This window comes from Aotus nancymaae, unplaced genomic scaffold (genome assembly GCF_030222135.1).
Source record: "Aotus nancymaae isolate 86718 unplaced genomic scaffold, 86718_ANA_hifiasm-v0.15.2.pri h1tg000040l, whole genome shotgun sequence".
In the NCBI taxonomy this organism is placed as follows: domain Eukaryota; kingdom Metazoa; phylum Chordata; class Mammalia; order Primates; family Aotidae; genus Aotus; species Aotus nancymaae.
In genome coordinates this window covers 130978445-130993899 of record NW_026988454.1, presented here as the reverse complement: position 1 = coordinate 130993899, position 15455 = coordinate 130978445, and the positions used below count along the sequence as shown (strand labels likewise).

At 47.6% G+C, this 15455-nt stretch overlaps 2 protein-coding genes across 6 annotated transcripts in view; one reads left to right on the top strand and one right to left on the bottom strand.

Annotated features, from left to right (window-relative positions):
* NCR3 (natural cytotoxicity triggering receptor 3) overlaps positions 1 to 15455 on the bottom strand; it is a 43641-nt gene that overhangs the window by 27858 nt on the left and 328 nt on the right. The gene's annotated exons all lie outside the window — the stretch shown is intronic.
* On the top strand, positions 11148 to 12970 carry AIF1 (allograft inflammatory factor 1). Of its 4 annotated transcripts, none has more exons than XM_012436645.3 (6): positions 11155 to 11302; positions 11476 to 11537; positions 11625 to 11691; positions 12050 to 12091; positions 12281 to 12443; positions 12684 to 12773. In XM_012436645.3, exons 1-6 carry the CDS (start codon positions 11278 to 11280, stop codon positions 12730 to 12732), a joined length of 408 nt encoding a protein of 135 aa, XP_012292068.1. In that variant the 5' UTR covers positions 11155 to 11277; the 3' UTR covers positions 12733 to 12773. The 4 variants fall into 4 exon arrangements, with proteins under 4 accessions (XP_012292065.1, XP_012292068.1, XP_012292070.1 ...); XM_012436647.3 differs by having other exon boundaries at positions 11156 to 11241; positions 12761 to 12970; XM_012436644.3 differs by having other exon boundaries at positions 11161 to 11302; positions 12761 to 12970.

The following is a 15455-nucleotide window of genomic DNA, read 5'->3' as shown; positions in this document are numbered from 1 at the left end:
GTTCAAGTGATTCTTCTGCCTTAGCCTCCCGAGTAGCTGGGATTACAGGTACCTACCACTATGCCCAGCTAATTTTTGTATTTTTAGTAGAGAAGGAGTTTCACCATGTTGGTCAGACTGATCTTGAACTCCTGACCTCAGGCGATCCACCTGCCTCGGCCTCGCAAAGTGCTGGGATTACAGGCATGAGCCACCTCACCCGGCCACTGACCTATTTTTAAACTATGTTAATATCTTTAGCGAAGGCACTGCAAACCTTGCAGGACTGGGAGCCACTATTTCTTTAGGGCAGTGCCTGTCAAACATGAGTGTGTATCAGAAGCATCTGAGGCGCTTTTTAAAAGCTATTCTTGGCCCTACTCCTAGAATTTCTGATTCAGTAAGTCTGGTCAGAGGCCCCCAAAATTGCATTTCTACCATCTTTCCATGTGATGCTGGTGGAAAGATCACTCTTTGAGAACCACTGCTTTAAGGAAATTAGGCATATCCACTTGGATCTAGACTTTGCAGTCTGTCAAAGTGATCTATTTCCTTACTTCCAAGTTCTCAATGGATTCCTTGCCGCAGCCTCCATAACGTGCCCTTGAATGTCTCTGTGGTCAAGGGGGCTGGGTTGCTGAGTTTGGGTGGAGATGTCTTTGGGTTTGTTTTGTTTTGTTTTTTGTTTTTTAGATAGAGTCTTCCTCTGTCACTCAGGCTGGAGTGCAGTGGAGCGATCTCAGCTCATTGCAACCTACGTCTCCCAGGCTCAAGTGATCCTTCCACCTCAGCCTCTCGAGTAGCCAGGATTACAGGTGTGAGCTACCAGACCTGGCTAATTTTTGTTGTTGTTCGTTTGCTTGTTTTGAGACGAAGTCTCGCTCTGTTGCCCAGGCTGGAATGCAGTGGCACAATCTCGGCTTACTGCAACCTCTGCCTCCCAGGTTCAAGCAATTCTCTTGCCTCAGCCTCCCGCGTAGCTGGGAGTACAGGCATGTACCACCATGCCCAGCTAATTTTTGTATTTTTGGTAGAGACGGGGTTTACTATGTTGGTCAGGCTGGCCTTGAACTCCTGACCTTGTGATCTGTCCACCTCAGCCTCCCAAAGTTCTGGGATTACAGGTATGAGCCACCGTGCCCGATTTTTTTTGTATTTTTAGTAGAGATGGGGTTTCACCATGCTGGCCAGGCTGGTCTCGACTCCTGATCTCAAGTGATCCACCTACCTCAGCCTCCCAAAGTGCTGGAATTACAGGCATAAGCCACCATCCCCAGCTGGTGGAGGTGCCTTTGTAGGTTCCAGGAGAAAACTTCCCCTTCACCATCTGAAGACTCAATGACATTAATTGACATAAGGCATATTAATAGAGAAAAGACATACCAATTTATTAATGTGCATGGAGGTGGGGGAATCACAGAGTGACTACCCAATAACCCTGTGTGATACAGAAGCTTATATACCCTTTCTCACAGGGGAGAAAGAAGATGGAGGATGTTTTCTTTTAAGGACAGTAAATTAGGAAGAATTAATGGGCCAGATGGACCTTGGAAGTAGGAGGCAGATTTAAGAAAGTAAGATGGCCGGGCATGGTGGCTGGCACCTGTAATTCCAACACTTTGGAAGGCTGATGTTAGCAGATCACCTGAGGTTGAGAGTTCGAGATCAGCCTGACCAACATGGAGAAACCCCTTCTCTACTAAAAATACAAATTAGCTAGGCGTGGTGGCACCTGCCTGTAGTCCCAGATACTCAGGAGGCTGAGGCAGGAGAATCGCTCGAACCCAGCAGGTAGAGGTTGCAGTGAGCCAAGATCACTCCATTGCATTCCAGCCTGGGCAACAAGAACAAAACTCTGTCTCAAAAAATAAAAAAATAAATAAAAATAATAAGGTAAGAGGTGGAGTTGTATGGGAACAAAGGTTGTTTTATGCATTATATATTATGCAAATAAAATTTTCCAGGTAAACTCTTTTTTTTTTTGAGACGGAATCTTGCTCTGTTGCTCAGGCTGGAGTGTAGTGGCACAATCTTGGTTTACTGCAATCTCCACCTCCCAGGTTCAAGAAATTCTCCTGCCTCAGCCTCCTGAGTAGCTGGGACTACAGGTGCACACCACCATGCCTGGCTAATTTTTGTATTTTTTTCAGTAGAGACGGGGTTTCACCATGTTGGCCAGGCTGGTCTCAAACTCCTGACAGTGTGATCCGCCCACCATCAGCCTCCCAAAGTGCTGAGATTATAGGCGTGAGCCACTGCACCTGGCCTTTTTTAAATTATTATTTTTCTTTGAGATGGAGTTGCACTCTGTTGCCCAGGCCGGAGTGCAGTGGCGAGATACTGGCTCACTGCCACCTCCACCTTCTCGTTCAAGAAATTCTCCCACCTCAGCGTTCTAAGTAGCTGGACTATAGATGTGCACCACCAAGCCCAGATAATTTTTGTATTTTTAGTAGAGACGGGGTTTTGCTATGTTTGCCAGGCTGGTCTTGAACTCCTGATATCAGGTGATCTGCCCACCTTGGCCTCCCAAAATGCTGGGATTAAAGGCATGAGCCACTATGCCCAGACTGTAGTCTCTATATTTTAAAAAAAGGCTGGCTTGGTGGCTCACATGTGTAATCCAAGCACTCTGGGAGGCCAAGGCAAGTGGATCACGACATCAAGAGATCGAGACCATCCTGGCCAACATGGTGAAACCCCGTCTCTACTAAAAATACAAAAAAATTAGCTGGGTATAGTGGCGTGCACCTGTAGTCCCAGGTACTCAGAAGGCTGAGGCAGGAGAATTACTTAAACCCAGGAGACGGAGGTTGCAGTGATCTGAGATCGTGCCACTGCACTCCAGCCTGGCGACAGAGCGAGACTCCATTTAAAAAAAAAAAAGATAAAAAATTAGTCCAGCATGGCTGGGCACAATGGATGATGTATATAATCCCAGCACTTCGGGGGGCCAAGGCAGGTGAACCACCTCGAGTTAGGAATTCGAGACCTGCCATGGCCAACATAATGAAACCCCCTTTCTACTCAGAAATACAAAAATTACTAGGCTTGGTGGTGGGAGGCTGTAACCCCAGCTACTTGGGAAGCTGAGGCAGGATAATTGCTTGAACCTGGGAGGAGGAGGTTGCAATAAGCCAAGATAGTGCCACTGAACTCCAGGCTGGGCAACAGAGACTCCATCTCAAAAAACAAAACAAAACTTAGGCATGGTGGGACATGCCTGCAGTACCAGCTACTCAGGAGGCTATCGTGGGAGGATCACTTGCTCCTGGGAGGCTGAGGCTGCAGTGAGCCATGACTACGCCACTGCACTCCATTCTGTGCAACAGATCAAGACCCTGCCTCAAAAAAAAGAAAGAGAAGAAAAGTCTATTTGGGTATGGTGATGCCTCTGAATATCTTCTCTCTGGTTGTTGATCTGGTTATTTAATATGATCTCTAGGGAGGAGATCTTAAGACAACTCCATTTCTTTTGCCAAGAAGCTTTTTCAGTCAGATAAGGAAATTCCAGCAAGTGTGGTAGGACCTTGATTCTGGAGCAGCTTCTAAGGCTTCTCAGCATTTCAAAGCACCAGTCTTTGGTTTATCATTTTCAGGGCCCCAGCACCTTCTTGCATGTCTATTCTTTCCCCTTTATCTGTGTTTAGGCCCTGAGTTTCCTTCTCCACCCGCTTGTCCTTCTATATACCCTTTAGTCTTCACTTTTTTTTTTTTTTTTTTGGCAACAGGAGTCTCGCTTTTGTTGCTCAGGCTGGAGTGCAATGGCGCTATCTGGCTCGCTGCAACCTCTGCCTTCTGGGTTCAAGCGATTCTCTTGCCTCAGCCTCCTATGTAGCTGGGATTACAGGCATGCGCCACCACGCCCAGCTAATTTTGTATTTTTAGTAGAGACAGGGTTTCTCCATGTTGGTCAGGCTGGTCTCGAACTCTCAACCTCAGGTGATCACCCACCTCAGCCTCCCAAAGTGCTGGGATTACAGGTATGAGCCTGTAAAAAGTGAAGGCCTAGGCTTCACTTTTGTCCCACAGTCAGAGCAGCTGTCATTTTCTCTATTCCAGGCAGTTTTTCTGAGCATTTAAGCATTGTCGCACCCTAGTAGTCTGTTAAGCCATTCTTGATGGAAAGACCAGTCTGGGAGACAGTCTCACTCAGAACAAAAGCCGGAGTCTTCACAAGGCCCTACCCAAGCTGACCTCCTCCTCACCTGGCTCCAGATGCACAGGCCTCCCTGCTGCTCCATGAACACTCCAGGTAACCAGACTGCTCTCGCGTCAGGGCCTTTGAACTTGCTGTTCCCTCTGCCTGAAATACTCTTCTCCCATTGTGATACTGTGATAATAAAAAACATATTTTGGAGTTGGGTGTGGTGGTTCACACATGTAATCCCAGCACTCCAGAAGGCTGAGAGCCAGAGGATCACTTGAGCCCAGGAGTTCGAGACCAGTCTGGGCAACATGGGGAGACCCTGTCTCTACACAAAATTTTAAAATGAGCCAGGCATGGTGGTGCGGATCCCAGCTACTCAGGAGGCTGAGGTGGGAGGATTGCTTGAGCCCAAGCAGTTGAGGCTGCAGTGAGCAATGATGGTGCCACTGCACTCCAGCCTGGATGACAGAACAAGAATCTTTCTCAAAAAAAAAAAAAAAAAAAAAAAAAATAGTCAGGCATGGTGGCTCAGGCCTGTAATCCCAGCACTTTGGGAGGCCAAGGTGGGAGGATTACTTAAGCCCAGGAAGTCAAGACCAGCCTGGGCAACACAAGGAGATTCCAACTCTAAAAAAAATTTTTTTTTTTTTTTTTTTTTTTGAGATGGAGTTTCGCTCTTGTTACCCAGGCTGGGGTGCAATGGCGCGATCTCGGCTCACCACAACCTCCGCCTCCTGGGTTCAAGCAATTCTCCTGCCTCAGCCTCCTGAGTAGCTGGGACTACAGGCATGCGCCACCATGCCCAGCTAATTTTTGTATTTTTTAGTAGAGACGGGGTTTCACCTTGTTGACCAGGATGGTCTCGATCTCTTGACCTCGTGATCCTCCCGCCTTGACCTCCCAAAGTGCTGGGATTATAGGCGTGAGCCATTGCACCTGGCCCTCTAAAAAATATTTTAAAAATTAGCCAGGTGTGATGGCACATGCCTGTAGTCCCAGTTACTCAGGAGGCTGAGAAGGGAGGATCATTTGAGCCTGGGAGGTCAAAGCTGCAGTAGCCATGTTTGTGCCACTGCACTCCAGCCTGGGTAACAGAATGAGACCATCTCCCTATCTCAAAATATGAGAGTGTGTGTGTGTGTGTGTGTGTGTGTGTGTGTGTGTGTGTGTGTTTTGGTCTCCATCCTGGCTCCTGGCCAGAGTTCCTAAAGCCTTTGTAATTTCCTAAATGATAAAGTGAAGGGAGCCTGTCATTCATAGCAAGCCCTGTTCAACCACAACTGAGTTTATGTTAGTAAGTTGATTTTTAGAAAGCCCCAAAGGTTGGGGGTTGTTGCCAAGGTAGGCAACTGTGTGATTAGTTAGAACTTTCAGGCTGGGCACAGTGGCTCACGCCTGTAATCCCAGCACTTTGGGAGGCTGAGGTGGGCAGAGCATGAGGTCAAGAGATGGAGACCATCCTGGCCAACATGATGAAACCCCATCTCTACTAAAAATAGAAAAATTAGTCGGGCATGGTGGTGCGCACCTGTAGTCCTAGCTACTCAGGAGGCTGAGACAGGAGAATCACTTGAACTCGGGAGGCGGAGGCTGCAATGAGCCGAGATTGCACCACTGCACTCCAGCCTGGGCAACAGAGCGAGATTTTGTATCCAAAAAAATAGAGAACTTTCAGCTCCAACCCCCTGACCTCCAACTAATGGCTAATTATCTAAAAGTATGCCTACATAATGAAGCCTCTATAACAAAACAAAAAAGATGAGGGTTGGAGAACTGCCAAGTTGGTGAACACATGGAGGTGCAGGAAGAGGACAAGAAAGCTCCACATCCCCCTTCCCCGGTACTTTGCCCAGTGCAACTTTTCCATCTCACTATTTTAAAGTTTATCCTTCATAATAAACTCTCCAATGTAAGTAAAGTGTTTACCTGAGTTCTGTGTGCCATACTAGCAAATTATTGAGCCAGAGGAGGGAGTCATAGAAACAGTTATAGTTGGTCTGTCAGAAGTACAGGAGGCCTGGTGATTGGCATCTGGAGTGGGGGCAGTCTTGTGGAATTGAGACCTTCAACTTGGGGATTAGGTAACTGGTAACTCTGGGCAGAGTGTCAGAATTGATTTCAATTGCAGGACTCCCAGTTGGTATCTACCAAGAATTGGAAAATTGGTTGGTGTGAAAGAAATCCCCACGTGATTGGTGTAAGAAGTGAAGTGTTCTTGTCTAATCACAGTTGCACAAAAAATAATGTAAGTGTTGTAAGTGTAAAAAAAGGTGGGGACAGGGCGTGGCGGCTCACACCTATAATCCTAGCAATTTGGAGGCCAAGTCGGGCAAATTGCTTGAGCTCAGAGGGTCAAGACCAGCCTGGGCAACACAATGAAACCCCGTCTCTATCAAATATAGAAAAATTAGCTGAACGTAGACCAGGTGCAATGGCTCACACCAGTAATCCCAGCACTTTGGGAGGCCAAGGCGGGGTGGATTACCTGAGGTGAGGAGTTTGAGACCAGCTGGGCCAACATGGTAAAACCCCGTCTCTACTAAAAACACAAAAAATTAGCCAGGTGTGGTGGCACACACTTGTGGTTCCAGCTACTCAGAAGGCTGAGACAGAAAAATCGCTTGAACCTGGGAGGCGGAGGTTGCAGTGAACAGAGATGGCACCACTGCATTCCAGCCTGGCCAACAGAGTAAGACTCCATCTCAAAACAAAATAAAACAACAACAACAAAAACTCAGATTCTTCGCAAAAAGCCTGGAATAATTCCCTTTCAGTCCTGGACTATAATCATGATGATAAATATACCTTGATGTAACCCTGGGGTCCCAGGATTCACCAGCTCTTGAATGAAAAGAAAAAATAGGCCGGGCACGGTGGCTCAAGCCTCTAATCCTAGCACTTTGGGAGGCAAAGGCGGGTGGATCACGAGGTCAAGAGATCCAGACCATCCTAGTCAACATGGTGAAACCCCATCTCTACTAAAAATACAAAAAATTAGCTGGGCATGGTGGCACTTGCCTGTAATCCCAGCTACTCAGGAGGCTGAGGCAGGAGAATTGCCTGAACCCAGGAGGCGGAGGTTGCGGTGAGCCGAGATCACGCCATTGCACTCTAGCCTGGGTAACAAGAGCGAAACTCCATCTCAAAAAAAAAAAAAAGAAAAGAAAAAGAAAAAATAGTATATTTTTTTGTTTTGCAAATCACAGAACTTTATTAAGATGGAATTGCTGCCAATTACACAGAAGCTATTTGCCTAAGCCAAAATCCATGAGGTTCACATGGACTTACAGTTACACAAATTAGAAACAAATGGTGTATTTAATACCATAGGGAAATATCCTGATGCCCAAGTGATGAAAGCGCGGGTGGAGGAGTCTGCACATTCATTTCAAGCTGTTAAAGGATTTGTGGGCCATGCAATGGTCCCTTGCACTAGAGAAGTCAAAGAGCTTTGTGCAATCCTCTCCTGTCTGTGATCTGGAGGACACATGCTTATCACAGGGCTCCAGCTGCTCTGAGACTTTATTCATCTTTTCAGCTGCATGCATTGCTCTTTCACTTTTGTTAGGAATTGACTAATTCCTCCTCTTCCTCTTCCTCCTCCTCCTTGGCATCTCTAGACTCAGTCAGCATTTCTCACTCATCCTCTGATTCCACATCCAGCTATGTTTCTGGATTCAACACTAGAAGCAACAGTGGCACCTACTCCACTTCAGGATCAAGAAGTATTTTTCTGGCCAGGTGCAATGGCTCACACCTGTAATCCCAGCACTTTGGGAGGCCGAGGCGGGCAGATCACGAGGTCAAGAGATCGAGACCATCCTGGCCAACATGGTGAAAGCCCGTCTCTACCAAAAATACAAAAATTAGTTGGGTATGGTGGCTCATGCCTGTAGTCTCAGCTTCTACTTGGGAGGCTGAGGGAGGAGAATTGCTTGAACCCGAGAGGCGGAGGTTGCAGTGAGCCGAGATCGTGCCACTGCGCTCCAATCTGGTGACAGATCGAGACTCCGTCTCAAAAAAAAAAAAAAAAAAAAGTATTTTTCTTTCTATCCATATATCCACCTTACATGGTCCCTCAACTCCCCAAGCCCACTCTGCCTGCTCAGTCTCCTTCTTCCACATCCTTTCCCCAACCTAGCACTTGGTCGGCAACCCCTTGCTCAATCCTCTGCCAAAGACCCTCTAGCCAGTGCTTACCCTGTCTGTTCTCTTTCTTTACCCAAAGGAATACATGGAGTTTGGCCAGAATGGAAACAGAGATATCAGTGAGAAAAAGGTGATTTGGCCAGGCACGGTAGCTCATGCCTGTAATCCCAGCACTTTAGGAGGCCAAGGAGGGCAGATCATGAGATCAGGAGATCGAGACCATACTGGCTAACACGGTGAAACCCTATCTCTACTAAAAATACAGAAAATTAGCTGGGCATGGTGGCACGCCCCTGTAGTCCCAGCTACTCAGGAGGCTAAGGCAGGAGAATTGCTTGAACCCAGGAGGCGGAGGTTGCAGCGAGCTGAGATAGTGCCACTGCACTCCAGCCTGAGTGACAGAGCAACAGCAGGCCTAGGAAGACAGAGGCTTGTTCCTTTGCTTGCTTAAAATCTTTGCTGAAATATTACTTTCTCAGAGAAGCCTTCTCTAACCACTCTATTTATTTATTTTTTATTTTTTATTTTTCGAGACAGAGTTTCATTCTTGTTGCCCAGGCTGGCGTGATCTCGGCTCACTGCAACCTCCCTGTCCTGGGTTCAAGTGATTCTCCTGCCTCAGCCTTCTGAGTAGCTGGGATTACAGGCATGTGCCACCACACCTGGCTAATTTTTTGTATTTTTAGTAGAGACAGAGCTTCGCCATGTTGACCAGGCTGGTCTCAAACTCCTGACCTCAGGTGATCCACCCGCCTCTGCTTCCCAAAGTGCTGGGATTATAGGCGTGAACCACTGCGCCTGGCCTATTTATTTTATTTTTTGCTTCAATCTGAGCACTTTGTTGCTCAGATTGAAGTGTAATGAGACAACCACGGCTCATTGCAGCCTCAATCTCCTAGACTTAAGCAATCTTCCCGCTTCAGCCTCCCAAGTGGCTAGGACCACAGGCGTAAGCCACCATGTCTAGCCAGACCACCATATTTAAAACTGGGGACCAGCCAGACATGGTGGCTCATGCCTGTAATCCCAGCACTTTGGGAGGCCAAGGTGGGTGGATCACAAGGTAAGGAGTTCAAGATCAGCCTGGCCATCCAGCTATTTGGGAGGCTGAGGCAGAAGAATTGTATGAACCTGGGAGGTAGAGGTTGCAGTGAGCTGAGATTGTGCCACTGCACTCCAGTCTGAGCAACAGAGCAAATCTCAAAAAAAAAAAAAGACAACTAAGGACCATCGGCAATACTCCTATGTTCCCTCTCCCCTACTACGTTTTCCTCCATAGGCACCTAGTGCCTTTTATATACTTAATTTGTATTGTCTGCCTTCCCCAATGAGATCAACCATGAAGACAAGAGTTTTCATTTGTTGGGCCTAGAGGCATGCCTGGCATATGGTAAGCATTCAGTAAATATTTGTTGAATGAATGTATGAATAAAGAAGTGAGTTTCGGGCCGGGCGCTGTGGCTCACGCCTGTAATCCCAGCACTCTGGGAGGCTGAGGCGGGTGGATCACAAGGTCAAGATATCGAGACCATCCTGGTCAACATGGCGAAACCCCGTCTCTACTAAAGATACAAAAAATTAGCTGGGCATGGTGGCGCGTGCCTGTAATCCCAGCTACTCAGGAGGCTGAGGCAGGAGAATTGCCTGAACCCATGAGGCGGAGGTTGCGGTGAGCCGAGATCGCGCCATTGCACTCCAGCCTGGGTAACAAGAGCGAAACTCCGTCTCAAAAAAAAAAAAAAGAAGTGAGTTTCTCCCAGCAGGCGCTGAGAACATTGGGAATGCAGGGTTGTAGCTCTCTCTGCAGCAGGAGAAGGCAACTGCAATAAAGGGAAGTCAAGAAGCCACAGTTCACCCCAGGATCTCCCCTACCTGCCCGGGTCAGAGAGAGGGCAGTGAGAAGTAAAAATTCCCAGCTACAGAAGAGGAAATATGTCAGGGGGAAGGGAGAAGGAAAGGTGTCTTCATCAATGCCGGGGCAGGGTGGATGGTGCCCTGGGCAGGGAGTTTGGACAAGGACATCTCAATGAGAGAAATGTGCTGTCCTCACCTCCCCAAGAAGTGACTGGCCAAACAGAGTGGCAGAGGGGAGAAAGGTTATGCCTAGGGAGGCATGTGTCAGAGGCTATTATCCATTCTGTTGAACCTACAGTGACCAGCACCCCCATCGCACAAACACACCTACATGCATGCACACAGGCGCAATATGCAAACCTGATGTCAGCCTCACTTCCTGGCTCTTGTGTCCACAAACGCTGTTTAAGTATCACTTTCAGTTCCTCCAAAGAATCTGCTTAAATTCTCAAATTCCTGATCTCTGTAGATTTTACTGAAGATTTCAAAGGACATAAGATGAGAGGGTTACACTGCACATCCTAAAGCAAATAAATTAAAATGTGTCATTAGACATTTCCATATTTCTAAGGGCCTCCTTGGAGCTTCCAGGCTGGGAGTGAGATGTCTCTCCCTTTCTAAACCCTGTGCTCATCTTGTCACCCTCCTGGAGCTGCCAGCAGACTTCAGAGTCTTCTCCCACCTACAGAGCAAGAAAATTCAGCCAGCCTTTTCCTGGCTTCCTAACCACACTTGCCTGCCCAGACTCATGAAAGGTCTTATAACTACCCAAACGTTGGACCTGTTCAAAAAGACCATTTGTTCCTGAGAATAAATCCCCCTGGTGTCTTCCTCCCCTTTCTGCACGCCTCCAGTAGCTTATCAAAATATTTCTTTCGTGTACACATTGGGATCTCATTTAAGAAGAATTTGGGAGAATGTTATTTTCTCATCTGCATTTCACGCAGTGCTCCCCCTTCTTCCTGGGGTGCTAGTGTCAGCAGAACCTGATGGGGAAGTGAGGTCTGGGAGGCAGAGGAGGAAGGAATGAGGGGAAAGGGGAAGTTTGGGAGGATCTGAGAAGACTACTAAGAGAGAAGAAAAGCCTGCAGACAGAGGCCTCCAGCTTGGTCTGTCTCCCCACCTCCACCGGCATCTGCTGAGCTATGAGCCAAACCAGGGATTTACAGGGTAGGGAGGGTGGGATAGGCAGGGGGAGGAAGGAGATGGACAGACCTGGGCTGTGGGCTAGGAGGGCAGTCACCTGGCCTAGGCAGGCTAACTGTGAATGTTCCTGGGTTGGTGTCAGGGTAAGGAGAGGAAAGGAGGGATGAGGGCTGATTAATTCTTTTCCCCCGCCACAGGAGGAAAAGCTTTTGGACTGCTGAAGGCCCAGCAGGAAGAAAGGCTGGATGAGATCAACAAGGTAGAAGGAAGAACTAAAGGGGCAGAGCCTGGGGGATGGGGCGTGGATAGGGAGGGCCTACCCTGGCTCTTATTTTCCCCTCCATAGCAATTCCTAGATGATCCCAAATATAGCAGTGATGAGGATCTGCCCTCCAAACTGAAAGCCTTCAAAGGTGAGGGGAAGACTGGAGGTGGGGCCGGGGGTAGGAGGGTTGGGATTTCCACAAGAACAGGACAGGGACAGCAGAGACACAAAGTTTACTTTTGTGGTAGCAAGAGGGGAGCCTACCTTTATTGCCCTCCTGCCACATACTGCAGTCCCTTTCCCAGACCTGCCCCTCTCAGCATCCCCTCTAGCTCCTTAAATCCTAGCTGGCTGTCAACTCCCCAACCCTACTTCCTCTGCCTGCCCCTCCTCCTCCTTCCACATTGTCTCCTCTACCTAGCAGTTGGTTGACAACCCCTTCTTCAATCCCCTGCCAAAAACCCTCCAGTCACTGCTTACTCGCTCTGCTCTCTCCCCTCATCCAGAGAAATACATGGAGTTTGACCTTAATGGAAACGGTGATATTGGTAAGGAACGGGTGATGGCAGGGGGGTGCAGGCCTAGGATGGCAGAGGTCTCTCCTACGTGCTCCATTCCTCATCATTTGGGAGGGGGCCCACCTACCAGAGTGGGAGGAAGAAGAATGGGGATGTGGAAGTGGGAGAGGAGAGAGAGGGTCTCCCTACCTTCTCCCCTTCCCCATCCTCTGCCCCCAGATATCATGTCCCTGAAGCGAATGCTGGAGAAACTTGGGGCCCCCAAGACTCACCTAGAGCTAAAGAAATTAATTGGAGAGGTGTCCAGTGGCTCTGGGGAGACATTCAGCTACGCTGACTTTCTCAGGATGATGTTGGGCAAGAGATCTGCCATCCTAAAAATGTGAGTGTCAAAGTTCCAGTCTCTGCTATGCTTACTTGTTTTCTCCTCCCCCACCCCAACCCTTGTCCCCAGGCTCAACTTTTCTACACTTTGGTCATCATCCATTCTTCCATCCTTAGAGGGACCCTTCCAAGGTCCTGTCCCCATCCCTATCCATAATCCTGGTCCCTACGGCCGGAGAACCTCCCACCCCTGCCCTTCCTCCTTCCCCTTCCACCTTTACATCTCATCCCCTTCCAGCCTTTCCCAGCAGCCTACGATTTATTTCCTCGAGAAGAGTGTTCCCTGATCCCTGTGCCTCTTCCCATCTCAACCAGGATCCTGATGTATGAGGAAAAAGCGAGAGAACAGGAAAAGCCAACGGGTCCCCCAGCCAAGAAAGCTATCTCTGAGTTGCCCTGATTTGAAGGGAAAAGGAATGTGGTGGGATTGAAGGGGGTTCTAATGACCCAAATATGGAAACAGAAGATAAAATTGTAAGCCAGAGTCAACAAATTAAATAAATTACCCTCCCTCTGCAGATCAAATCAGCTTAGTTTTTATTTGGGGGATTTTTTTTCCTGGGTTTGGGAAGGAGAGACAGGTCTTGAGGGAAAGGTGGCAAGGATTTGCCCATATGAACAATCCACCAACAACACTGTAATGTGTCCACTATAGCAGATGGCTTCATGCACCAAGGGGGATTCCAGCTGTATAAGACAGCCTTAACCTCAAGGAGTGCAGGCAGGATGAAAAGACATGTCCAGTGTACCCAGGCCCATAATAGCTTTCATGAAGAGCAAGGAATACCTTGAACCAACATTCCCCGCCACTTTAAGCTTTGTCACTTTGACAAATCACTCAGCCTCTGTGAGTCTTTTCTCTGAAAATGGGGATAAAGTGACCTATGCTGTTGTACCTGACATATCACAAGCCCTCAATAATGTTTAAAACTTGAATGAATGGGTGGATAAATAAAAGAACTGGTGTTACCAAATAAAATAAAGAATTTACGGCTGGGCATGGTGGCTCACGCCTGTAATCCCGACACTTTGGGAGGCCGAGGCAGGCGGATCACCTGAGGTCAAGAGTCCGAGACCAGCCTGGCTAACATGGTGAAACCCCATCTCTACTAAACAATACAAAAATTAGCTGGGCATGGTGGCTTGTGCCTATAATCCCAGCTACTTGGGAGGCTGAGATAGGAGAATTGCTTGAACCAGGACCCGGGAGTCGGAGGTTGCAGTGAGCTGAGACTGCACCACTGCACTCCAACCTGGGCTACAGATCGAGACTCCATCTCAAAAAAAAAAAAAAATTAGCGCGTGCCTATAATCCCAGATACTCAGGAGGCTAAGGCAGGAGAATTGCTTGAACCAGGGGGTCGAAGGTTGCAGTGAGCCAAGATCTCGCCACAGTACTCCAGCCACTCCAGCATGGTGACAGAGTGAGACTCTGACTCAAAAAAAAAAAAAAAAGAAGAAAAGAAAAGAAAAGAGAGAGAGACTGGAAGGAGAAACTCATTGGAGACAATGTCCATGAACAGCCCTTAAAAGAAATTCTGGCCAGGCGAGGTGGCTTACGCCTATAATCCTAGCACTTTGGGGGGCTGAAGCGGGTGGATCATGAGGTCAGGAGTTCAAGATCAGACTGGCCAATATGGTGAAACCTCCTACTAAAAAATACAAAAATTAGTTGGGCATGGTGGTTCATGCCTGTAATCCCAGCTACTTGGGAGGCTGAGGTAGGAGAATTGCTTGAACCAGACCCGGGAGGCAGAGGTTGCAGCAAGGTGAGACTGTGCCACTGCACTCCAGCCTGGGCTACAGAGTGAGACTCCATCTCAAAAAAAATAAAAAAAGAAAAAAGAAAAAAATAGAAATTCTGCTGCAAACAGTAACAAAATGGTATATGTGGTAGTCGGCCAGGGAGTCATCTTAAATCTTACTGAGCCTTAGGCTAAAATTCTCATCTGATTCCTGCAAACTTTTCTGCCTTCACTTTCCATAATGAACAAGTAGTCTCCTTTATTTAGCCACGTCAGCCTAGGCACAGGCCCCCCAAATTCATGCCTCTACTAATCTGTTCTCTGCACCTGAGATGTACACTTCTCAAACTTGGGTAAGTTCTAACTCGTTCTTCGTATCTATCTATTTATATATTTTTCACAGACATCTACTCCAATCTTATTCACTTCTCGTTTTTTGTTTTTCTTTTTCTGAGATGGAGTCTCACTCTGTGGCCCAGGATGGAATGCAGTGGCACTATCTCAGCTCACTGCAACCTCCATCCCCCAGGTTCAAGTGATTCTCATGCCTCAGCCTCCTGAGTAGCTGGGACTATAGTGGCGCACCACCACAGATTACTAATTTTTATATTTTTAGTAGAGACGGAGTTTCACTATGTTAGCCAGGCTGATCTCAAACTCCCGACCTCAGGTGATCCAGCCGCCTCCGTATTCCCAAAGTGCTAGGACTACAGGCGTAAGACACCGAGCCCTGCCCTTCATATCTCTTAATAAGAACTCTTCTAGAAGCATTTCTCAACCACCCCAGGTATAGTCATATTTCATTTCTCTACTTCTAAAATATCCTATGCGTATCTCCAGCGCCTTCAAATCATAGTCGTTGAATGATAGTAGGTCAGATGGGAGCAGAGAGCTCTAGAATCGGGTAGCAAGAGACAAAGGAGGTAAACTACTTTCATTTTGCAAAATGAAACCCATTGTTAAGAAATTACAAATTCCCAATATCTAATGTGAAAATTTATTCGCGAAGATACAGGTTATAAAATTAAATTTCCGTCTTAGTCGACGGTTGCCGATATTTTCATAAACAAATTATTCCTAGCCTATCTTTGTTCAAATGATTTGCAAACATTATGCGAATATATAGAACTGCCCGAAGAAAGCCTTCACTGCGTGGTGCAGGCGATAGGCTTCCTGGGACCTTTGGATTGGTCTGTCTATCCACCTCATTTGCATGACGTGATTTAATAACTGGAAGGCCCCGCCCCTCTGGTGCAATTCCCGCC